This window comes from Coffea eugenioides, chromosome 2 (genome assembly GCF_003713205.1).
Source record: "Coffea eugenioides isolate CCC68of chromosome 2, Ceug_1.0, whole genome shotgun sequence".
NCBI classification, from domain to species: Eukaryota; Viridiplantae; Streptophyta; class Magnoliopsida; order Gentianales; family Rubiaceae; genus Coffea; species Coffea eugenioides.
Genome location: NC_040036.1, coordinates 4,966,641 through 4,991,653, shown reverse-complemented (window position 1 = coordinate 4,991,653; position 25,013 = coordinate 4,966,641). Strand labels below are relative to the sequence as shown.

The 25,013-nt window shown below is 38.4% G+C and overlaps 6 protein-coding genes across 13 annotated transcripts; 3 read left to right on the top strand and 3 right to left on the bottom strand.

Moving 5' to 3' along the window:
* The first annotated feature begins 819 nt into the window (after positions 1–819).
* Positions 820–3,399, top strand: LOC113761563 (GDP-mannose transporter GONST3). The gene is made up of 2 exons (XM_027304614.1): positions 820–1,166; positions 1,619–3,399. Exon 2 carries the CDS (start codon positions 1,633–1,635, stop codon positions 2,764–2,766), a length of 1,134 nt encoding a protein of 377 aa, XP_027160415.1. The 5' UTR covers positions 820–1,166; positions 1,619–1,632; the 3' UTR covers positions 2,767–3,399.
* Positions 3,400–4,296: 897 nt separating this feature from the next.
* LOC113760930 (cell number regulator 6) lies at positions 4,297–7,946 on the bottom strand. Of its 2 annotated transcripts, none has more exons than XM_027303680.1 (5): positions 7,396–7,946; positions 7,149–7,283; positions 6,027–6,141; positions 5,033–5,298; positions 4,297–4,666 (listed from the first exon to the last, which is right to left on the bottom strand). In XM_027303680.1, exons 2-5 carry the CDS (start codon positions 7,260–7,262, stop codon positions 4,436–4,438), a joined length of 726 nt encoding a protein of 241 aa, XP_027159481.1. In that variant the 5' UTR covers positions 7,263–7,283; positions 7,396–7,946; the 3' UTR covers positions 4,297–4,435. The 2 variants fall into 2 exon arrangements, with proteins under 2 accessions (XP_027159481.1, XP_027159482.1); XM_027303681.1 differs by having other exon boundaries at positions 7,149–7,274.
* An 83-nt stretch (positions 7,947–8,029) lies between these two features.
* LOC113760931 (peroxisomal membrane protein 11B) lies at positions 8,030–9,035 on the bottom strand. Its single transcript, XM_027303683.1, has one exon. It carries the CDS (start codon positions 8,883–8,885, stop codon positions 8,193–8,195), a length of 693 nt encoding a protein of 230 aa, XP_027159484.1. The 5' UTR covers positions 8,886–9,035; the 3' UTR covers positions 8,030–8,192.
* A 1,622-nt stretch (positions 9,036–10,657) lies between these two features.
* On the top strand, positions 10,658–15,443 carry LOC113763899 (luc7-like protein 3). 7 transcript variants are annotated; one of them, XM_027307891.1, is made up of 10 exons: positions 10,658–10,837; positions 11,312–11,440; positions 11,689–11,728; positions 12,611–12,686; positions 12,765–12,965; positions 13,053–13,265; positions 13,350–13,768; positions 13,865–13,922; positions 14,017–15,037; positions 15,145–15,443. In XM_027307891.1, the coding sequence occupies exons 1-7, from the start codon at positions 10,795–10,797 to the stop codon at positions 13,728–13,730; spliced, it is 1,083 nt and encodes a 360-aa protein (XP_027163692.1). In that variant the 5' UTR covers positions 10,658–10,794; the 3' UTR covers positions 13,731–13,768; positions 13,865–13,922; positions 14,017–15,037; positions 15,145–15,443. The 7 variants fall into 7 exon arrangements, with proteins under 7 accessions (XP_027163692.1, XP_027163690.1, XP_027163691.1 ...); XM_027307889.1 differs by having other exon boundaries at positions 13,865–15,037; XM_027307890.1 differs by having other exon boundaries at positions 13,350–13,922.
* A 348-nt stretch (positions 15,444–15,791) lies between these two features.
* LOC113763898 (conserved oligomeric Golgi complex subunit 7) lies at positions 15,792–21,805 on the bottom strand. The gene is made up of 10 exons (XM_027307884.1): positions 21,420–21,805; positions 21,101–21,190; positions 20,889–21,008; positions 20,716–20,817; positions 20,272–20,552; positions 19,631–19,776; positions 18,495–18,693; positions 17,401–18,085; positions 16,620–16,952; positions 15,792–16,229 (listed from the first exon to the last, which is right to left on the bottom strand). Exons 1-10 carry the CDS (start codon positions 21,702–21,704, stop codon positions 15,948–15,950), a joined length of 2,523 nt encoding a protein of 840 aa, XP_027163685.1. The 5' UTR covers positions 21,705–21,805; the 3' UTR covers positions 15,792–15,947.
* Positions 21,806–23,755: 1,950 nt separating this feature from the next.
* Positions 23,756–24,994, top strand: LOC113760964 (succinate dehydrogenase subunit 3-1, mitochondrial-like). The gene is made up of 2 exons (XM_027303735.1): positions 23,756–24,093; positions 24,332–24,994. Exons 1-2 carry the CDS (start codon positions 23,919–23,921, stop codon positions 24,817–24,819), a joined length of 663 nt encoding a protein of 220 aa, XP_027159536.1. The 5' UTR covers positions 23,756–23,918; the 3' UTR covers positions 24,820–24,994.
* The last annotated feature ends 19 nt before the right edge of the window (positions 24,995–25,013 follow it).

Sequence of the window (25,013 nt, the reverse complement as noted above, 5' to 3'; positions counted from 1 at the left end):
GACGCAAGAAATATACTTTGAGGAATTGATGGTACGAAAAGGGTACAATTCTCCAACACTTTTACTATTCAAAAATGATTTATTCTTAAGAAAATAGGCATTAGTAGTCAATAATATTTAAAAGGAATTTTCTAATAATTGCTCAGTAGACACACATTACCATACTTAAATTACATCTAATTTATGTGAATATCTTATTATTATCATACTTAAATTACATCTAACTTATTACATGAAGTGATTATAAGGATTCTTATCGAACATGAATGGAAATAAAAAAATATACACAATCACAATTATTGAACTCCATGCATTTAGACACTTTTTCCAAATTAACTTGGATTAGCTGTTTTTTGGGATGTTTTTTAAAAACTTTGCTGTAGCAGAGTTTTTAGAGTATATTTTGAAATATTTTTAGAAAACATTTTGGGATATTTAAGAGTAGAAGAGTTTCTAAAATATATTTTGAGATATTTTTTAAAATTTTTTAAAAAATTAAATTAATTTTTAGATTATCTTTTAGAATATTTTTTAAAAATTTTTATTGTATTTAAAAAACTAGTTTTCGAAGAACACTCCAAAAACAGGAATCCAAACAACTTTATACTATTCCAATTAATAACCAAACAACGTATAAAATCTCAAAGGATGCAAATAACTTTAAAAGCGGCGGAGTAACCAATATCAACATGACGCCAGAGTTACAACAAGGCACGTGATGCTAATAAATTCCTTACTTTTACACGTGCGAAGTGCATATTGTCTGCGCGGGGCATCGCGCAGGTAAGTCCCCCTCCGTGGAGAAATTCTGTAATAAATGCGCGACTCGGTCGGCTGCTGCTTGGGGTAGAAAATTCAAAACCTATCAGACCGCTCTACTCCCAAAATCCAATGGCGTTTTCAACAGTAGTTAATATATTTTGTCATTTGGTCAATGTGCCTCTGGATACCGGAGTTTTTTTTGTGGAATATTCAAAACCTATAAGACTGCTCTAGCCCCAAAATCCAATCGCGTTTCAACACTATATATTTTGTCATTTGGTCATGTGCCTCTGGATATCGGAGCTTGACTTCAGCGACACAGCGCCCTGCTCCCGCTTCTCTGAGTACTTGGCCGGCGATCTCCGCCCAGTCTCTGAATCCTTTGATCAATTTCTGGCGAAAAGGTAAAACCCTTTGTTCTCTTCCTTGTCATAAGTTTTTCCTCCAATGATATTGGTGATATATTCTGCAGAATTGACTTTCTGTTGTTTAAATTCTTTATGTTTCTGCTTATCAAAATAAAAAACGAAAAGAAAATTTTCTCATGTTTCTGAGCTTCGATGGAATGGTATTTATGTCTTATATTGACTGTTCTTATTGAAGGCCCTGATACTTTAGTGGCCTGTTCAATTCTTGCTGTCCTCTTATATCTAGCTAAACCCGTGGGTATAAAATCAGATTCAATCCTTTTCCCCCCTAATTATTTGGCTTCGTTGTGGATGCTGCTGTGGAAAAGGTGTAATTTGCATTTATCGGTATAATCTGGTTGAGAAGTGCTGATAAAGATGGAAAGTATGCTCTTTGAGTTACAATTCACTTTTCCGTACTCTATTTAATTGGTGTATTTACTTTTTAGGGAAGAAGATTCAGATGTCCAATGATGTGGAAAATCCGAAAGATGGCCATGCCACAAAAGCAGGGCACGGTTTGAATGTTCCTCCCTCATCACCAGCCCTTGAAACCACCCAATCAACCTGGTACGGTAGCTTGATTCAGCAAGCCTCTGTATATGGCGTAGCTGCTGGGTACTGTATTTCAGCATCATTGTTATCTATAATCAACAAATGGGCTGTCATGAAATTCCCTTATCCCGGAGCTCTAACCGCATTGCAGTACTTCACCAGTGCTGCTGGAGTGCTACTTTGTGGTTGGCTTAAGGTTATAGAGCATGATAAACTTGAACTTTTAACTATGTGGCGCTTCTTACCTGCTGCTATCATATTCTATCTATCCCTTTTCACGAATAGTGAGCTCCTCCTGCACGCCAATGTTGATACCTTCATTGTTTTCCGGTCAGCAGTTCCTATTTTCGTTGCAATAGGAGAAACTCTCTGCTTGAATCAGCCGTGGCCTTCATTGAAGACATGGGGATCACTTGTAACGATATTTGCTGGTAGTGTGCTTTATGTACTGACTGATTATCAGTTCACTGTTACGGCTTATGCCTGGGCTTTGGCCTACCTTGTCAGCATGTCTATTGATTTTGTTTACATTAAGCATGTGGTTATGACCATTGGTTTGAATACTTGGGGACTTGTGCTCTACAACAATCTTGAGGCTCTGCTATTGTTTCCAGTGGAGCTATTTATAATGGGGGAGTTGAAGAAGATGAAGCATGATATTTCTGATGAATCAGATTGGTCCTCTTTTCAGGTGGTCCTGCCAGTGGGCCTGTCATGTTTGTTTGGTTTAGCCATCTCTTTTTTCGGGTTTTCTTGCCGTAGAGCAATCTCTGCAACAGGGTTCACTGTTCTTGGCATTGTAAACAAGCTTTTAACAGTTGTAATAAATTTAGTCATCTGGGACAAGCATTCAACAATTATTGGAACAGTTGGGCTTTTGATTTGCATGATGGGTGGGGTTATGTACCAGCAGTCTACGAGCAACAAGGCTAATGCTGTTAAAGAATCCAAGGCACAAGAAAGAGAAGAGGAACAGCAAAAGCTGCTTGAAATGCAGAGCAATGTGGAACAAATATCAGACTCGGGAGAACGAGAGTCATGACTTGCTTGGTTAGTAAATATTAGGCAATTATGCTGCGTGTTGAGTTCTTTGTTGGTGCTTCATCGAGGAACAGCTATTTCTCATTCCACTGTCTGGGCACTAATAACTGTTGGGGCAGAGCATTTATTGAAGAAATCTCAGCTAGAGAGGATTAAATATCTGAGCTTGATCTTGTCTAAGCTATCTCTCTCTCTTTCTGAACACTCCTTTGTATTGTTGAAGGGGATGAAAGTTTCCTTGAAATGTTGTCTTAATAATTGGCTGCTAATTGTGGAATTTTATTCTGAGTCGGTAGGTCTCCGTTCTGCTAAAGAAACGAAAATCCTATGTTCTGCTGCTGAGTCTCTCTGTTCAAACCAAGCGATAGAAATGAATTCAGCAGTTCATATTGCTGGGATCATGTTTTTGTTCTATAGCAGATCTGCTGTGTTCTTGTTATGCTTTTAGGACTTGCAATGCCCTGAGTGTTTTTACTCGAAGAGTCCAAGGTCAAATACAGCATTCAGTTTGTAATCGTAGCTGAGGCACGCAATTTTCATTGTCCGTTATGTTGTCAAGCTCTTGTTACTGCATGTAATTCTTAGTTTGATTCGTCTCTAGAATGGTTCATGACCCGAATGGGGTAGTTAAACAGTTTCGGGAGTAGTTGTATAACCTTTTCTCTTTCGTTTGGTTAGTGTGCTCTATTGATTTTGGTTGGGTGGGGGGAAGGGGAGTTTTGATGACATTACTCTTCATAGATGCATATATTGGCTCTGAAACAGGAGTAATTTCGTAAGGTTATTCCTACTGACTTCTTGTTCTGGGATTGTTATTTTCTCATAGAAGTTCTATTTACTGTGTGTCCAGAAATTGGCCAACCGTGACAGAACGCTGGAAATTGGTGCCTGAACTTACCCTTATCGTACTTGACCAACCGCGAGATTTCCCACAAAGCTTAAAGAACAAATGCTATTTTCCCGGGTCAAAACGTTGGTAGTATGGTGACGATTTATTATCTCGTTTAATCTTCGAGTGTAAGCGTAATGCAGTTTTTCTTAGCTCCTTGCATCCAGAAAATTCGCTCTTAAACTTAACTGAAAAGGTTAGTGGGAGTTGCTACTCGCGACTGAGAAGAGGAATTGTAGTACTAACCTCTATGGTGGATGCATGCATTCAAGAGCATGGTGGGTTTGGCTTCATCTGCTTGCTTTAACTCGAAAATACAAAAGAGGAAAAGAATTTAAGCCCCTAAGACTCAGCGTTTTCAGCTTCATGGATTGATAGAGCAAGTTTTTAATTTGACCGTCAAAGCTCCTCCTCCTCCTCCTCCTCCTCCCTAAAGGACGAATGTGTTGTTTATCTAGCAGGGAGAAGGGGAAGGAATAAAATCTTTAATAAGGGGCAGGAGAAGCCAAATAGCCATTCTGCGGACCCCGCACTCCGTTTCTTGGATGAACCCGTTAACCTCTTCCCGCCCACGCGCACCAATAACGAAAGGAAAAGTCAGGATATTAACAAAGATGCATAGCTAACAAATTTTGAAAAGTATTACCTATAAGAAAATTGTAGATTAATGTCAATGAATGATGAACAAAAATCAATATCTTCCTCCTCACTTGTGTATAACAAAGCCTCTTAAAACTATCCAAGTATCACAGCGGCATTCATGTCAAGGTCTATTATTATGCTACTGTAAAGCTTGCATCTCCAAATTAGTGTGCTCCTTGCTCTTTTCGGAGGAAGGTGCAGAATCCCGATCATCAGGAGCAGCACTCATTTCTTGGACGGGAGGAGGATTTACTACGGTCATCGGAATCGCAGCATCATCTGAGAGGCGTCCTTTCATCTCCCTGTGCTCCTGGCACAAGGCACACCAGTGCATGCAGCAGTGGACCATACATGGGTCACATGGTGAGTTCTGCAGGAACAAATTGATGCACAAACATCTTTTTAGCACAACATGACAAATGCCATGATTCATCACTCAATGAAAAATATCTTGTTTGACAATAGGAAGAGCTGGATCTGTCTAACACAGGAGGAGTAACCAAAATTGATACCACACGTTGATTGACAACAGCAACATGGTTCTAACAGAAAACAATTTTGCTTAGACATAGCTGGAATTCATGAATTAAGCTTCCAAATATTTGACCCAAAATGACAGTACATGAAATACAAATCTGTTGTGTTGAGCAGAATTAAATGGGAATAGCAAGAGTGATAAAGAAACTGAAATCTGAGGTTTATATCTCAACATGTAAGTACAGAAAACATGGATTACCTTAAGATGATATTTTTTCTGTAGTGACTGCCGTGCAAGACCAGTATATATTCCACACATCCACCAACTAAATAACAAACCTTCGCAAATAAGGAATGATGTCCTTGGATCTATACCATAAAAAGCCGCTGTTGCTGCTGCAAGTGCAATGCCACCCTCAACAAATATAGCATGACAAACACAAGGCGTTGTCCAGGGAGTATCATCTCTTAGTTTCTCTATATTAAGTCCAAACAAGACACATGGGCACAAAAGCCCTGTCCAGCCTGTAGAGGCACCAAAAAAGAAATAGAAACTATAGATGAGGACATACAGTTCGAAAGTTCTTACGAACAATGAGGCAAACAGTAAAGTTCTAAAACAAGACACCACTGAGATAATGTAGGGCAGGGGGCAATAGCGACAAAAGTGCAAACATTGGAAACAAAAAGGTATCTCATAGCAATTCAATGCTGTTAGACGTAAGAATAGCAAATAGTAATAATATAATTCAGAATCCTGCAACTCAGACATCGCAAGATATCTTTTGAAGTAAAATACGCATTGAAATGAAATTTATGCACATGACACAACTGAACGTACCAATGACAAACACAAACCCCTTTATGTCTCAGAACAAAGCTTCGTTCAGAAAAAAACTAAGAGACACCAATCTTTGGAGAGGACAGGAAGTATGACATGTGGGAAACAATGTAACGACATAACATTGATCCGGGAGAAAAAAAATCCATTCATACAAATTTCTAAAATTTCTGCAAGCTTACATGTGCTCAAGGGTTGCAAGGAACTTGATCAAAGTTAACCTAGTTCAACATGAGCATCTAAAATCACAAGACGAGTGACAAGTTCTACTAAATGGCATTGCCATCACCTAAAAAAGATAGAGTAAATGTAGTTATGGCTGCTGAACAGCCAGAAATGAAACTTTTAAGTGCCAAATTAAACAAGAAGTTTTGCCCCTAAACCAATCGGAACTTCCTTGGGTTAAACTCACAGCTTTCAGTATCTTCAGTACAGCCAAATATCCCACTGGTCCATGGCTCATCAGCAGGAGGCTCAAAGCTTTCGGGTAAAGGTTGCCCACACTCATTGCACTTGCGAACACCCAACTGCACATTGAATTATGGCATAAGCACCCGATATGTGGCCAGCCATTGAATCATAAGAAGATGAAGATTCTTAAATCCGCTTAGCAAATGTATGCAATACCTAAGCTCATTTCAATTCCTTCAACCCAAAGTGCTTCAATTGGTTTCCATTAGACTAATTTTCTAAGGAAAGTTGCACAACAGATAAAATACAAGACTAACAGCCAGCTCAATAGAATGAAAAGTGGGACGCAAAGAGAAAGGGAAAGGGAAGTGGATCTGAGTGACTGACTTGCATTTGATAGGTAATGGAAACGGAAGGAGGACTAAAGAAATTTAATCTAATCAAGCTGACTTGTTCCTCTTGCTTCACATTTTCTTTTTTCCTTCCAGTTCCGTTTTGATAAGTTAAAGAAGGAAAATGCTTCACGAGGTTGAGGCAATTTGCCAAAATAAACAATGTTACACTGCACAAATTGGGAAGATTAAAGGAAATGGAACTGAGGAATAAAAAAATGATAAGATAAAGCTATTTTTTTTTAATACTTCTCTTGTTTCTCTTAGCCTCTACCAGAGCAAAATTGGAAAATAAGGACGGCTCTATTTCTCGATAGAGGGCGAGATTATTTGCTGCCCTTTACACCTGGTTTCCTTGATTTGTGAGTGAAAATGTCCAAAACAACTACTAAATGGACTAGAGTCGATGTGATTGGTGATTGGCAATTCGATTACACTTCAGTCAGATCCTCCACAAGAAACAACTTATGGCAAGATTTCAGGGGGTAAGGGAATGATTGACAGCTAGTCTGAAGCACATTGTCAATAATCCAAACATGATTCTAATCTTATGCATGCGGTGAATCTGCATATTGATCCCTACATCAAAATATCTTAAGTTACTATTCATTTTCACACGACCATAACATTCTAATAGATGACCCTCCCAAATTTTCTCAATTTAATTGCCCAATTTCCAAAACGAAATATTTGAGTTAAAAAAAAAAGTTAATAGATGGAAAATATTATACCTGAGGGACTTCAATCGGTTGATTGAGCTCGCCTGGCTTAATGTCCTCAGAAGGGGCCGCTTGCTCCTTAGTCAACTTGACATACCTCGACGGATTTCCCCCACCTTCCGCCATCGCTTCTCAGTTCTGACCCCACTAAAATCAATCTCACAAATTAAACAAAAAGAAACAAAGAAATCCGAAGGAAAAACAATTGAACAAGAGAAGCATGAAAAGGGTATGAGCAACTGGTAGAAAAATTCCATACCTTTCTGGAAATTTCGTCACGGGTGATCGCTCAGAAGTGAAGTGGAGGTGGTTAATAGTAGAATTAAGTTAATGGTTGGCTCAGTAACCGTTAAGTAAAGTATTAATACAAAAGGGCCAAATTCAGCGGCGAAGAAGAAGACTGAATCTAGAGGACGCAGCCCAGAAATATTTAATAGTAAACGCGTGTTTGCAATGAATTGAAACTTGAAAGACTACTACTTAAATTTTAATTTATAAAAAAAAAAAAGAATAGAGAGAGAGAGGAACCTCCTCACTCCTCAGCTAATTGAGGATATGGATTTCGGTTTATGACGTCATTTCTTGTACGAGTTTGGGGAAGCTTCCTCTTGTCGTTGCCAGATGTTAATTGCATGGTAATCCTCTATTTTGCAACTCGGTCCTCACGCAACCATTTATTTTTCCAATTGTTCTCATTTTTACAGAATTTATTTATCTTCACCTTTTTTTTTCGCCCAAATTACAGGCTCGTAGAACTGCCAAAAAAGATGATTACTGCCATGTCTAGATCCCCCCCGCCCCCCAAAAAACACACAAAAAATACACATCTCTATCGAAATGATTTTTTAATTCATACTACCCCCAAAAAAAAAAAAAAAAAAAAAAAAAGACCGTATACAAACTCAATCTTCTTGTATATAACGACAGGACAAACTCATACAGAGTAAATAAAACACCATAAAAGCAGCATCAAGATTGAAGACTTCTTCAATTAACTTTTCAACTGGAAATGATTCTGGTATGCTTGCAGTCAGTACAGTAGTAGTCCATCAAGGCTCAGGAGGGCCAATTTCTATACCAACCAGCCCAGGCAGAGACCAAACCGCTGATTCCCAGTGAAACGGCATGGTTGCAAAATGGATTGGGCTCAATATCTGCCAAGGCAATGACAAGGTCTGCCACGTTTGCTGCCACCGCCATCAATCTCATCACTCTATCCACTCTGATCTTCTTAATACTACTGCTAGTATTCTCTTCTTCATCCTTTGAACCTTCCTCCTTAGCCACTCGTAATTTTCTCTCTGCCCTGATCCCTTCTGTAATCAGGATGAAATCGGACACTATGAAGAATATGTAACCAAATGACTCGCCAAACGCAGATATGAAGCTCATCCTCCGAGCCAGTTTCCCATCCAATACACCAATTCTTGCCAACCAGAGAAAATGGTCGAAGAAGAAATAGACCATTTCCCCACCATTGGCAAGGACGGCTAGGAACTTGAGCGTCGGGGTTGAGCCTGGATTTCTTCTAAGAGCATTGAAGCCGGTGAGAAAACGGCCGCTGCGGAAAGCTTTCCGGCTTAAGCCAGAGGCGACTTCCCATTGCTTGGCCCTCTGGGCCATCTCAGGGCGGGTGGCCTCAACGTGCCAGTGAACCAGCTTGGAAACATACTGAAAGGTCTTGACGAGCTTGTCAATGCCATCTCTTTTGGCTAGAAAAATCACCAGCTTGTCCACTCTGTCGTTCATGGCTGCTCAGGCGTGAGAGAATTGAAACAGAGTATAAACAATTGCTGCTGGTTGGAAGAGCTATCGGCCATTGACGGCTGGCAAAGGAGTTAGTTAATCGATTAAAAAATGAAGGGCAGCCACAAAATATTGTCCTCGGATAATATTAATAACAGGGAAGAATGTATAGATGGTCGGACTTGGACCATATATTTTCTTCATTTCTGTTGCTATTTTATTATTATCCCATACAAAGGCCCTTTCTTGGCTTCTAAATACCAGGTGATGACAAAATAAGCATGGACTTACATGTAAAACCAGCAGAAATTTAAACAAAGAATACGAAAATTGTGGTACGTAGGGAGAGGGGAAACATTTTTGTTAGCTTCTCATTCTCACAATCCTTAAGGGGAAAAGTACAGCTTGAATGTTCTCTAGTATCAAACTTTGAATAGTAATCATGCTTTAGATTGCAAATGGAAAGTACACAACAATAACAATAACACCAATTGATGCGAACGTTATTTTTGTATGGTTATAGGGAGAACTTCTCAAAATGTTCAAATCTTATCAGCTTCACATGTAGGAAATCATATATATGTAGAGCCAAGTATATAATTTTCAAAATTGGTATATTAAAATGGGAAATGAAAACAAAAAATTGATTGATAGGTGTATGCAATTTAACTTTTAACGAATATTTTCTTGACATAATAGATAAAGTTTTCAACAATTCAATATGTAATGCCAAACTCATCAATTACAATTTGAATTTCATACATTAATCAAATTAATAGTAAGGTCAAAAGTAATAAAAGAGGAGTGGATGTTCAAAATTTTCATTAAGCAAAAACTAGATAGAGGGATGCATTGAAATTTTTGTCAAAATTTAGGGGGAGGTAAAAGAAAGACCGAACGAAAATTTTCAAAATCTCTTAAGGACTAACTCATAAATCCCAAAAATTGGGGCAACCCCTCCCCACCCCCTACGCTCGCGGCCATTATTGGCTCCACCTTGTATCACATTTTTATTTTATATTCTAAATTTCAATTTTGAACACTTGCATCTAAAACTTTCAAATTTAAACACTTTATATCATAAACTCCTTTAAATCAATGATAATTTTTAAAAAATTAATGGTACAGATGACCCAACAAATCAATGATACTGTATCGAAAGTGGTCAAAATGTGTCAAAATATCATAGCAAAAATAAAATAATACATTATCATTAATTGGCATCATCTCTTATTTCATTAATTTTGTTATCAATATTAATAATTAAAACCATATAAATCAACGATAATGTGCTAAAAATAGTCAAAAAAAAAACTAAAACATCACAGTGAGAACAAAATAGTACAATATTGTCATTAATTTTGAATACCTTTTATCTTGTTAATTTTATAAACGCAATCATTGATTGGATTTAAATGGATAAATTTGACAGTTTAAGGTGTAAAGTATCCAAAATTAAGAGTTTAGAATGTAAAGTGTCTAAAATTAAAATTTAAGATGTAAATTAAAAAAGTGGTATAAATTTAAGGATGCAAAATGGAATTAGCCTTATCAAATTAAGGTTAATACTCCTCCGATTTTGGTGATTGAGCTTGTGTAACAATTTAAAAAAAAAAAAATTCTAATTTTGCACATTCCGACTGTCTGCTAGTATTCACGTAAGAGGGTAAAATCCCTTTTTGCTGAGGAGTCCTTTTACTCCTTCACTATATGATTAGAATCCCTAACAATAAAAGCCTGAAACATAATAATAAAACCCTAATAATAAAAATAATTCTCATCACTTTTCGCTCCTCAGCAAAAGTCTAATCTAAAAATTAGATTAGATTGAAAGGGGGCTGCACATTCCAGTTTATTATCTAGGCGGCCTAGATTAATCTTGTTTTCTTTTAGTTTTTTTCCAATCTCAATCATGGACGCCCAAAGAGCTTTGCTTGATGAACTCATGGGTGCAGGTTTATCTCCTTCCTTAATCTTTTTTAATGTTTGCTAGTGATGTTTCACCGAAATCTATAACTCAATGTTTTCATTAATTCAGATTTCTAGTGTAATTTTCGTCTCTCTGTCTTCTTCTCTAGTTTATTTCAGTGGATTTTAGCACTGCTATATATTAGTAGAAACCCTTAGCAGCCGGTTCCTGGCTCAATTGAAATTTGTGGGTACAATGAATAAGCTTGGGCAAAACACTTATAATATGGTTTTTCCTATTGGCCGATCCTAATCCTAAAGCTTGTTTTTATGGGGATGTAGCGAAATACAGCGTTTTAACTGTAGTGCCTCTATATTGGGAATTGGGATGTTGTTAATTGGACACTTTAGCTGAGTAATTGTAGAATGCATTTGAATCTGTACCGCCCCGGTTTCCTTTTTTTTTCTTTTCTTTTTTAACTGAAACGACTGCTGATTTTAATTTTTTGTTGCTTCTGTAGCTCGTAATTTGACTGAAGAAGAGAGGAAGGGGTACAAGGAAATTACATGGGACAGTAAGGAAGTGTGCAGCTTCTATATGGTTCGCTTTTGCCCCCACGATTTGTTTGTCAACACAAGAAGTGATCTAGGTGCTTATACTATATCTGTCTGCCTCTTGATTTCTTGTTTTCTGCTTTAGATTGATAAGGCAGTGCATTAGAATTCGTTCTTAAGATGCAATGAAGGAACATATTCAGAAAAGGGAAATCTAATAATTTAGGACCATTAGCTATCATGTGGATATGGGGATACTTGCTGTGTTTTATGTAGTCAATGGATGGAATGCTTGAGCGCCCATAACTTTTGCTGATAGTTATTCATGTTGTGTTTTTATCAGGACCATGCCCTAAAATTCATGATCAAAAGTTGAAGGAAAGGTAATGTATGAGTATTCTTCAGAGCAAGTTTATCTCTCATATCAGTTCATTGCACAGAGGTTCTCTGTAAGCTTTGATTTTGCAAAAGTATAGAACTTTATTTTGTTGCTGTTTTTCAGGATGCCATCCTTGTATTTTAATGGTTCTGTTCATTGTTTTTTATGTTGCTAACATGGTGTAAATACCCTCCATACTAATATATTTTGATTTATTTGTAAAAGAACCAGATAACTGGGAAGCTAACATGTTTTAAACTCTCAAGAAATTATGCTTTGATTGCTTGAGATTTGGAGGAGTCAATCAGTTCATATTAGGGCACTGTGACTTGTTTTATGAGATCTTTCTTTGACAATCTTATGCTTAATGAATAAATTATGACTAGTGTTTTTACCTTTTGGCTTCAAATTGGCATGTAATAAAGCGATTACAGTGGAGAGATATTCACTTGAGCATGTCCATTTTCGTCAAACACATATGGAAATTTTCTTAGGCAGTCAGCCAACCTATAAGTGGAGTTATAACTTGTGGTTTCCAACTATAAATACATCCCTAAAACATTTAAGATGTGTTGATACTATTAGAAGTTTGAACGTTTGATTGATCTTCTTGGATTCCCTTCTTGCCAATAATCACATTCACTTGTTAGCTGGCCTCCCTCTTCTTTTTCTTTCATCTACACTTTCCCTATATTTTGTATAATTGGTGATCCTATGCTACTTACTTGCACAATCAGAGGCTGGATGCAAGAATTAGATGCATGTACTTTTCTGCCCTTATTTTTCATGAACCCTGAAGAAGAAAATACTTGTGGGCTTAGTGCACTGTTTGCCAATATTTTCCTTTAATGGTAGTGATGAGAGTTTGTTATAATTTCTCTTTTAGCTTTGAGAAGTCTCCTAGGCACGACGTATTTGTTCCAAAGTTTGAGGCTGAGCTGGCTCATTTCTGTGAGAAATTGGTAAGGGGTGATATACATTTAAATTCTGCTTACCCTTTCTATCCACTTCTTGATGTGTAAATCCATATTTTGTTTCAGGTTATGGACTTAGATAGACGAGTTAGGCGTGGTCGAGAACGTCTTGCTCAAGAGATTGACGTTCCCCCTCCTCCTCCTATCCCAGCAGAAAAGTCCGAGCAATTAGCTGTTTTGGAGGAAAAAATAAAGAACCTACTGGAACAAGTGGAGTCTCTTGGTGAAGCTGGAAAGGTTGACGAAGCCGAAGCGCTCATGAGGAAGGTGTGGTTTAGGAACCTGATTTAATGAATTTGTAAAGTTTCACTTGAAAGCTATGGAAACTTATGCCAGATTTGTGTCACTTAACAGGTGGAAGTGCTCAATGCTGAGAAGACAGCTTTAACACAGCAACCTCAACAAGATAAAGTCTTGATGATGGCACAGGAGAAAAAGATGGCTCTGTGTGAGATATGTGGTTCTTTTCTAGTTGCAAATGATGCTGCTGAGAGAACTCAGTCGCATGTCACTGGAAAACAGCATATGGGATATGGTATGGTCCGAGATTATCTTGCAGAGTACAAGGTGATTCCCCACCATATTTTACATTTTAGGAAAATGTTCGAAGGAGATTTTACATATAAAGCTCATCTGTTTTCTGATTAACAGGAAGCTAAGGAGAAGAAAAGAGAGGAAGAAAGAATAGCCCGGGAAAAAGAAGCAGAAGAAAGGAGGAAGCAAAGGGAGAAAGAGTATGAAAGCAGACATGGAAGAAGTGAGTCATCTGAGAGGGACAGGTATCGTGATCGAGATCACAATCGGGAACGAGATCGATACAGGGAGCGAGATGGTGACCGTGAAAGATCTCGAGAGGGGAATAGCAGAGAAACTCGAGAGGGGGTTAGAGGATCAGATTGGAAGTACAGCAGTTCCCGGAATGGAAGAGATAGAAGCAGGGAAAGATACCGCCAGCGTGACAGAAGCCGGTCACGTTCTCCTGTTAGATATGGTAACCGGAGATCATCCAGGAGTCCAGTCCGTCAATATTGAGGACATTGGATGGGTGTTTGAATTTTAAATGAGAAGAGGTAGTTTTTCCACCACTCACCAGTTTTCATGAATGTATACTTTTGGAGTCAAAGTTCTATGGTCATCATGGGTGAAACTCTTCTTTGTTCTTACAGCTTTATTGAGACTGTATCATCTCCCTATCATCGATATATTTAGAGAGAAAAGGTTGAGGTAGGTATGACTTCGTTGTTGTAACTATTCAATGATCTATCTAGACTTTGGTTGATCTAATTGATTTATCAATCATCTGTGATATGCCTACCAGAGTTCTGGTTCCTTCTTTTTTGGGATCACTCTGGGAATCTTTTCTCAAGTAGTTATAGAACAGATACTCTATATGTGCATGGATATTACTGCTGCTGAAGGAGTTAACAGTTTGATCAACTGTGAGGTAACAAGTAAATTTTGATTTTCTTAACCGTAAAATGACTTCCTAACTATCAATAGTTTGGGCTTTGTGTTTTCTTGTCTGCTCAGATGACCGATTGCAGATTCTTGTACTCCACTTACATTAGCTGCCAATGAGCTAATGAATAGGGATCTCCTTAGGTTTTCTCTGATAATTTATCTGATGATTTTTGAAAAAAAGGTAAACTCATTCTTCCTTGATTAAGTGCCTTAATGTCTGTTCACTCAACGAGTTGAACTCTGCAGGCACTATGAAGATGAAAAGGCAGCTAACCAGACAACATAAAAGAAGAGAAGTTTAAAAGCAATCTGGTTATGGATAAGAACACATAATTTAGTCAAAGATATAAGAGCAAGTTGCGGATGACCCTTAATAGTCAATGGTAATCTTGATCTCGTCCTTCATATTAGCTTTTGAATTTGTCCACGGAAATTTGCTTGGGCGTTTTGGCTGTTTCAAACCAACTTAGCAACCATTTTTTGTTCAAATAAACCTGTCGCACACAAGACAAGGTCCAAGATATTTCTTTTTTGGCTTGGCAGAACCATTCATTGAATGTTTGGAAATGGATATATTGGTTCTTTGCATATTCAGACATGGTATGTTAACTTCCACCTGCCTTAGTCTGTGCACTAGGATGGGAGTCTTCTCCCCTATGAAGAATCTAGCACTGAAGATTCTCGCTTGGAGGTCTTATTGCAGAAGTTCAATCTTAAGTTTGCAAAGGGGGTGTCGTAAATTGAAATATAGCGGATTCAATTTGCAAACTGTGAACATCTTTCCATGTATTTGTGCAAGGTGCAGTTTTTCAGGTTTTGATTCTGATGGGCTGGCTGCATCTGAAACGCAACTGTTATTGGAGTACCAAAATTTTGAGGTAGCCATTTTTTTTTTCTCTGAAGTTGGTTAAAAATTGTGAAACAATTGGAGAGCCCTCTTTTGGTGATCATTCGAATCCTAAAAGAACCATATGTTGGCACACAGGCGTCTTCTTTTGTGAGTCAAATCGTCAATTTTACTATACCAACTGGAGGGATTTTGAAGATCTATTACTTGGGTTGGTGATGGAGGCTTGAAGGTGATTGAACGCTATAGCTAATGCAGATTAGATAGGTTTTCAGTTTTGTTCTTTTTTCCTTCGCAAATAGAGTCCTACATTGCTAGACCTTTTTTCTATTGCTCTAGATGGTTTAGCCCCGTGTTTTTTTTTGGAAAAACATCGCCTATATTGATTGAACTTCAAATGTAGGAAGGCTGTATCTTACATGGTCTCCTATAAGTAATTTCATTTGCTCGTGTGATACCTCCTGGAAAAAAAAATCTGATCAATTAAGTTGTCCAAGGACAACATGTCAACTTAACTGGAATTTGATTTCAAAGGTCTACTCATCCGAGTTAATTTGCGGGGAACACAAGCTGTGCGTATTGTACAGTAAGACTTGAAAGTCAGAACCATATGCTGCCAGAGCACATAATCCTCCCCTTCTGTATAAAATGCCCGGAGGCAGTGTTTAGTTCCCAAATCCTGCAAACCCTCATTGAGGTTGAGTATCTCTGAATCTCTCCAGATCTTGCAACCCTCGTTGAAAGTAATAACCATATGCTGCCAAAATACATATACCCCCCCCCCCCCTTCTTTTTCTGGCTAAAATGTCCTAAGGCAAGGTTTAGTTCCCAAATCTTGCAACCCTCATTTGAGGCTGGGTATCTCTGAATATCTCCAGAATGGTCCAAGAAAGGGTAACTTGTAAGCAAACATCTGGTATATCACCTTAAAAACTGCAATATTAATCCAAGCTCAGTCGCCGCATCTTGCATACAAGGTTCGCAGTAGGAAGATCTAGTTGATTCCCTGAGTCCGACGATTTGACAAGATCCTTAAGCTGCTCTCTTGGGGTTGATAGGCAAGTCTGAAAAGTAGCAAGTACTGAAGGAATTGGCATTGATAGAGCAGAAAGCACATTACTCAAGTACTCAATATCAGCAGCCAGCTGTTGTGCTCCACGATCAGTTACATACTGAATACCACGCAGTTGTTCCATGTAAAGAGTAGAAGCACCCTCTGCAACCTTTTATGATAAACAAAAGAAAGAATAACTAAACCATAGCCATGAGCAATAACCTTTTGCAGGTTTGAAAAGAAAACTGAAGCAAATTATTCATCCCACATTGGAGAAACTGTTAAGTTCTCCAATTGGAGTAACTAAAAGAAGAACAGCAACTCAATCAAAAGAACATGCTGTTAAGTTCTCAATATGTAAGGACTTCCAATTATTTTGTCTAATATGTGTAATCACAAGAGTTTCAGCCTTCTGCGGCACCAACACTTGTTTATTTACAAACCAGCCGAGCCCCACAAGCAAACCCGCCCCACTTTGCTGCAAGCATGTTAGATGGCTAGACCAGCATTTCTTTGAAGTATATTATTGTGACAGTAAACTGTAATATTTTGTAGTTACCTTGAACATCCATTCAGTTGCAAAAAACTGAGCCTCATCTGCATTAGTATCACTGCTGGAAATGCCCTCGGCAAGCGGTTCTAATTGCTGGGGTAAGGTGAGAAGATATTCACCAACATTGGTTACATAAGACTGAGGATATGAACTAAAACTTGGGAGGGGGAAAGCACTAGGTTCATCCACTGAAGACCACACTGGCAGACGAGACAGATCATTAAACTGTTGCCGTACTTTTGATATAAGAACATCATAAACAAGCTCATTGACAGCATCTGCAAATGCTGTAACTCGTTGGGATGCAAGCGGAAGCGCATGAAACCGAGGATCTTTAGACTGCATGCAACATCAAATGTTGGTTATGACTAAAAGATCAGATCATGCATTTTCCTAGGCTATATCAGTATTCAAGGAGAAAATTTTCAGATAAACAATCAATAGGCACAATTAAATCAGAAATACAAGCAGTGGGTCAAGATTGACAACAATATTTTGAATTTTTTTTCTCAATGTTATCATTCAGAACAATTCACTGGACATATGCTAAGAGTGATATTAGTATTGAAGTTCACTGAAACCACTTATCTACTATATGCTCCAATTCCCCATCTATCACGACATCACATCATATATTTTGTCCCGTCCTGAATCCTGCTTGTTAAAGTTTAAAAAACATATATATTTTCCATGATCTTCAAACAAACATTTATAAGTTGTTTTTACCTTTTACACTTTCTCCTAACTTTTTCCAAAACAACATTTACATTTATCCTCTTTCAAGTACCTGCTCCAATAGGTTGAAAAGCTTCCTAGCCTTCTCAGGGACAGCAACAAGCCTCAAAGCTGCAATATCCAAAGCTGCTCTACCAATAGTAGATGGTTCCCCACTTCTGTCCTCATTGACCACATGGGAATGGTTTTTATCAAGACTAGAGCCAAAAACTAAAAGAGAGAGATTTGTGTTTAATCGAGCAAGAGTGGCTCTTAAAGAAGCCTCAAAGACCGATGATCTGCTAGACAAACAATCTGCAACTGTGAGAATCTGCAGTGTAGCTTGGACAAAGGACCATTCTTCCTCATTGGACAAAAAGTCAGCTTTACGTGCATGAGAAGTTCCATCCTTTCTGTCAGCTCCAAGATCCTTCTTTGAAGCCAAGCCATCAATTGCATCCACTCCACACACAGCTCTCAATGATTTTAGAATTTCTTGCAGGGCGGAGATGTATTGTAACAGTATGTCATCAAGTGCAAGAATAAGCTCATCTGCCTCAGAACCTCCTGTGAAGTTGATGCATCTTTCAACAGCTGCCTCAAGAAGTATAATCACTTGTGGAATGGACTCTTCCATTCTTCGGACGGTTTCACTGAGTTCAACTCCATGGACTCCAACAAAGCGACTAAAAGTTACTCCCCTGAGATCAAGTCCAGCAATCTCACCAGAGAGGATAACACGCTCCATTTGTCCATACCTAGCAGACAGGTCAATGAGTAGGCTGTCATCACAAAATATCAAGGCACAACAGTAAAGTGAAAACTGAGTGCAACAGCTTAGACAACCTCCCTCTCACTACTACCGCCAAAGCCATTTCCATGAGATAATGAGAAGAGAAGAAATATTGTCATGTTACATGAAATACACAGTTCTTAATCGACTTTGAGTAGATACCTCCCAACAAAAAAACCAACACATACTGCTAAAACTAAGATACCTAGCCAAGGTGTACTGCATCAAAAACCAGCAGTACAGCTCCTACAGAGAGAAGAAGAACCTATGTCCATCTGGACAACTAGCGAAGAAAAGTAAATTGTCTCTCAAGCATCATTGCATGAAATAGGAGTAAAACAGGAACACAACATCTCTACACAATATGGATTTACCTTTGTTTAAATGATTCATAAGGATGGTAGATTGATTTCATTGTATCCAGCAAAACCTGAAGATCTGCATTTGAAAATAGGTGCTGAATGTTCCGAGCAAAGCTCCCCGTCGTATGGTGCAACTCAATCAATGCTTCCAAATGCTTAGTTTGAACTTTAACACCTTTTGGCAGATCTGTGGATAAGATATCTAAGACACCTGAAATTTTAAATATCAAGCTTCAGCATCATTTTTTTTCCCTTTCGTGCTTTTCAGCATAGATACAAGTTTGCAACATTACTAGTTGGAAAATGCCAGATTAAGAATGGAAAAAAGCCGAAAGACAATCTGCTGATGCAGGTATAGCTTTCATGAGCCCTCTAGATGATTGTGCTACTAGAGACTATTATATCACTTAAAATCTACTTGATTAGATTAGTTTTTATTTTTCTGCATGAGGCTTACAAAACAGTCAGCCTTGAGGCCCTTGACTACTACCTTACAGCCTGGAATGGAACAGATTTCAACAAAACAGTCTCTCTGCTAACAGATATAAACCTATACCAACCTGAAAGATGACTCATTCACTGAAATAATGTTATCAAACCTAGACCAAAAAGTCAAACACAGTTGAAAGCATCTTTAAGCCAACTAGCTGATAGGAGTTAACCTAACATTTTAAGTCAAAAATCATGTTTAGTGTTTCAGTCGTTCATACTCTGGTAGGCAGTGTCACTCGAAATTGACCTTTTTCATTCATGCATCTTTGCCTAGAATTTAAGACTTGTATATTTGCCCTTCCTAAACCCCACAAGTTACATGTAGAATCTGCCTTTTATCCTAAAAGTACATGACAGCATCAAAAGGCAAAGAAAGAAATTGTCCTGGAAGGTCAAATAATCAGATCCATTGTAAGTGTTGAAATGCCCCAAATAATACCCAAATAAACAGTCTCACCAAATAATACCCAAGTGGCCTTCCTATTTTTTCTTGATTTCTTTTTTCTGGGAAGGGGTCACAAAAGGCACAACATTAAGCATACAGATAATAAATATGTGATTTCAGCATAATCCTTGATTCAAAAATGCGCATACAGATATATGTGATTTCAGCTTAATCCTTGATTCAAAAATGCAGAGACGATGTAAAAGATTGCCTTTAGACAGTGCTTTTGTCTCAGGAACAACATCCCCAGTAGCAAGGTTGATACGAGATACAAAGCTTTGGCCAATGGCTGTCATGGTCTCAATCAGCAGCTTTGGTACCAGAGCCCTATAATCTTCTGGAAAAGCAAGGATACACCTGGAAAAGAAAGTCTAAATGTGGATATTTGAAGATTTCAAGGCCATTATAACAACAGAGAAGGAAAGTTTGATCTGATTGAATCTGGGAAGTTAAATTGCTTTTTAGGTGGAAAAAATTAATAGAGCTACAATCTATCTACTGTACTTCTAGCCTTCTATCAAAAAGAAAGTTTTTCTTGAAGAACATCTCCAAACATTAGATATGGAAACAAAATGTTCAGAAAGGCAACAACACAATCGGCCCATCGTAAAGTACACATGTTTAGTTCAAAAGTGGAACCTCATGCAGCTCCTGCCTTGCTGTAGCCAGAATTTTTTGAAAAGATTGTAATTTTTAAGTCACGGAGATAAGTATCAACACCTTTAATTTTGCTAAACTTCTGAAATCTGCCCTGATGACGCGTTTCTCCAACCAGTATGTTACATTAATAGATTGCCATGAGGAAGTACATTTAGGTGATATATGGTAAAAGAACAAGGACATGAACCTTACCACTTCCACTCTTGTTCAAGATAAAGTAGCAATTCATCGTAGAAACTAGGCAACCAACTTGAGAATGAAAACCTTGTTGAACTTGATTGAGAATCGTGACCACTTGAGAACCTTTCTAACTCATTCTTCTCATTTGCAAGCTTACTAGCTTGCTGTCGCAGGTCATACTCCTCCCACAGCTTTTTTATGGATTTGAGGTGGACTTTCGTGTAGTGCATTTCTAAGGACTTGAACCTCCCAATTCTGATGAGGATACCCCGCATATCTTTCGCGACATCAATCTATAGTGAAAAAGATAAATTTCACAGTTCATTTCATCAAAGCATTGAGAAGCCAGCAAGATCACGATAAAGGAACAGAAATGGATCTGAAGAGACTCAAGAAAATAACAAGCGCCTAGGAAAAATTTTTGAAAGGAGATCACCTTCTGGCTTTAAAAATTACCTTGCGATTGGTCAATGCATCTGTTAGACGAGGTTGAACCATGGAGTCTAGTCTATCTTCTAAGACTTCAAGCTGCTTTCTAACATTGGCGAATTCAGCAACCTGAAAAATTTGCAGGATTATTAAAGGATGCAGTGGAACCTTCATAGCTAGGAGCCTCACTGAATAACTACCTCACCAACAGCAGATAAGCAGTGCCTCATATTAGCCAAAGTCTCAGCTGCACGCGGAAGATCACCACTAGCAAATACATCCTCCACTGTTGAGCTTAATTGAGTTAAACCAGCAGCATCCTGCTCATAATCCACAACGATTAAACAGCAGCATCAATCAAAACTGACAGATTAAAGACTTGAAAAATAAAATTATTCAACAGAACCGCAACCTGCAATGTTTCATAAGCAGCTTCCATTCTTCGCTTGACGGTATCAACCTTGGCTAGTGTAGCGATAGAGTCGGCCGATGATCCTTCCGCCTGTACACCAAATTAAATTACTAAAACACTTCCTAAAGCAGAATCAATGGCTTCAGTAACCGCTCGAACTTTTGATCATTCGCTTGATTAATCACTCGACTTTCAATTAATTGCTTGATTAATAACTCGACATTTCAATTAGCCAATGCATTGCTATTGTTACAAATCTACTATCAAATCAGCTAATAGAAGTGGAAAAAATAAAGTGAAAAAATGGCCGAGTGGTGACCTTGATGAGTTTTTGGAGGATAGAAGCGACGGAGGAACGAAGGGAGAGAGCATCGTCACGGAGGCGGATGACGTCACGCGTAGCTCTGGGGACCCGGAGGAGGGCGGCGGAGCTCTGTTCTTCGAGGGAGGCGGCGATCTCCTCAGACACCATTTGGAGCTTCATCTCCAGATCCACCAAGTGTTTGTCTAAAGGGTCCTGAGGGTGGCGTGACTGGCAGACGCCGTTTATCCATCTTTTAGGGTCGAATTTCTCGTCAGAAAATGCACTCAGATCCACCATCATCTTTGCGGATCCCGGCGTCGATAATGAGGATTGCCCTCCGGTGGCTGTATTTCCCGGTTATTGGCTTCAGTCAGTCCGTTTTGTTAAACCCAGTTAACTGAAAACTGACGATTCAAAAAGGGCTAATTTTCACATTTGCTCCCTGAGGTTTAAAATAAGGGAAATTTGCCAAATTGGTCCCTAATATTTTCACAAAAAACTTTTTTAGTCTCTAACATTTAAAATCAGTCAGAATAGTTCCTAACATATAAATTATGAGTCAGTTTGGTCCTAATGCTCGTATTTGCTCTTTTTTCTGGCTAAAAATAGCACATCGGCATAATTTCAAGGACAAAATTGGAAACAATCGTTAATCCCAAATTTCCCAAGCTCGGATCTGACTGAAATTTCGAGATAAATCCGCAAATACAGGCAGGGCCAAAGGCCTAGGAAACTGAAATTTTGATAAGTTTTTCAATTTGGACCGGTATTTTTAGAATTTTTTTGTCAAAAAAAAAAAATGTACTACATAAACATGCTTGGGTTGAAGATACATCAATCTGTGTCATAAAGGAATGACTTTGTAGCTACACTGGGGAACTTTCTGAATGATAGCCCAAATAAGATCAAAGTACACAGGAAACTGGACTATAACAAACAAGGTGACAAGCAAGCAAGTCACTGTATAAATGGGGAAGGCCGCGAACTTGAGCTTATCTTCGAGCACAAAAAAGTGGGCAGAGCAGAATGAGATGAGCATGGAAGCTATGGATACAAACAGCGAAGTTAAGCCCAACAGAAGCTTACTAGGCAAGCTGGTGCCAAAATCTTTTTCTTGGTACTTGGACGTGAGAATGGCTAGAAACATGACTAAGGAGGTGACCGAAAAGCAAAGTGCAACGAGGAATGAAATGGCGAAGCAGTCAAATGCCAGCTCGTTCTCCAGCGTTGGCGTACCGATGTCTTGCTTAACACCGCCTGGAACGGTGGTTGATGTTGCAAAGGCAACCGTGGCTATGAGTGCTGCCACGACGGAGCATGATTGGGAGATGTTGGTCAGCCACTGTCCCCCACTCTTCACGAGCTCCTAGTGAGTTTCAGTGAAGATATCCTTGGGGGTCCTTCCTTCCTTGTTAACGCGGATTTTTCCTGAAATTTCAATCAGATCAGAAATTTCAATCAGATCCGAGATTGGAAAATTTGGGATTAACGAATGTTTCCGATTTTGTCATTGAAATTATGCCGGTGTGCTATTTTTAGTTGGAAAAAAGAGCAAATACGAGCATTATGACCAAATTGACTCATAATTTATATGTTAGGAACTATTCTGGCTGATTTTAAATATTAGGGACTAAAAAATTTTTTTGTGAAAATGTTAGGAACCAATTTGACAAATTTTCCTTAAAATAATTATACATGGTAGCATTTACTTTGCTAACATGCCACATTAGTCGTGCTAAATATACCGAGTTCTAAGTATTTGGTTTGATAAAATGAATCGGTAAATATCGAAGGAGTTAGAAATTATTCAATTAATTCTTGATTTTTTTATAGACAAAAATTAGAAAAAAAAAAGTTTTTGACCCGATAAGATTCCTTCCTGTTTGATAATCTAATTCAGCATTTAAATTTAATAGAATCAGATCTTAATATATTCAAATCATTTGATAACCAAAAATTGAACATCCAAATTAATTAAGTGAAACTGAATTTTCTAGATATAATGTGCTCCCAAAATTAAGTTATAAGTGAATTCTAGGCAAAACATGCTCCCAAAATTAAGTGATAAACTATTCACTTATCACTGAATGTGATATGCACTCGAATGTATTAGATTTAATACTCAACAATTCAATAAGCTAATGAATTTAATAATTCAATAATTTAATAAATTCAGATTTTAAATTTTAAATTTTATACTTTAATTTTATCAAACGCACTCGTAGTAGTAATATACACAAAGTATTCTACAAGGAAAATCCGCAGCCCATCTAACCCAGCCCATAATTCTGGGCTAAGCCCAGTAAAAGCCTATTGGATTCATCTGGTAAACTCTCCGTACTCAGCAGTTTATCCATCCTGCAGTCCTACTAGGAAACCACCCAGATAACATTTCAGGTCGCCTGAGAGAAAACCTTGATGATTTTTCCCCAGATCTATTGTTTTTTCCTTTCCTTCTTTCTTGCTCCGGGAGTTCGAGCAACTACCTAATCAGCTGCTAACTCAGATCATCAGATGGCTTCGTCACTAGCTCTTAAGAGGCTGGTCTCATCGAGCAGCCTTCTCAACCGGTCTCTCAATCCCCTCCTCCGTCCGGCTGCTTCCGCTGCGTCATCAAGTGTTTTCGACGTCGTCGACCGCCGCTCCGATCGTCCTCTCGACCATCGCCGCGAATTATCCTCTTTTCCAGGTAAATTTTTTTTTCTTTTTTGCTCCCCTACCAGATCTATAATCTGTCTCTTCTATGTATATAATTTGGGGAATTTTCATCCTAGCCTCTGATCTTCTCCTACTTATCGCCAATTGATATAGCGCAGCGGAAATGAAGTATGGGTCCCTTTCTATTTTTATTTAAATCGACGATTTTTCGACTGATTTTTTATTTTTAATTTTTTTTTAAAATTTTTTTGTCTGGGTCTTTAATGCAGGTGTGTTTGATCCATTTTGGAGGAGGAGCGTGAGCCAATTCAGTGAGTACTCTTCGGTCGCATCCGGAGTCGGTCCTGGGTCTGAAGCTAAGGAGACCGGTGATGGTCTGAATCTGCGAGTGACGGGCAAAGAGGATGATGATGTCAGCCCGAAAGTTGATACAAGAAAAAATGTCTTCCGCCCCTTATCTCCTCATCTTCCTATATACCAGCCCCAGGTGAACTCGACGATGTCAATTTTAAACAGAATCTCCGGAATTTATCTATCCGCATTAGTCCTGTCTTTTTATCTTGCTTCTATGAAGATGGGTTCGATTTGCTTCAGCCACGGGAGCTTCTACCAATTCTTCTTTTATTCATCGAAACTCAGCCTAATATCCGCCGAGATTGCTGCCTTAGCCCTTTTCTATCACGTGTATGCTGGAGTTCGTCATTTATTGATGGATGTTTCGGGAACCGTCTTCTTCCGAAGAAAACTGCACAAATGATTGCCTTTCAGGTTTCCCTCCAGTTTCCTGTCCGGTTGCGGTCTTGTAATAAATTTTTGGGTGTTTTCTCTCGCAATTGTCAAGGTTTATCCTTCAAATGAATATTGCTTTGTCAGTAACTTTTTCGTGCTGCCTATTTTGCTGAAGATGCATATTTCTCATACTGATTTACCTCTTTTCGGTCTGATGGTTAC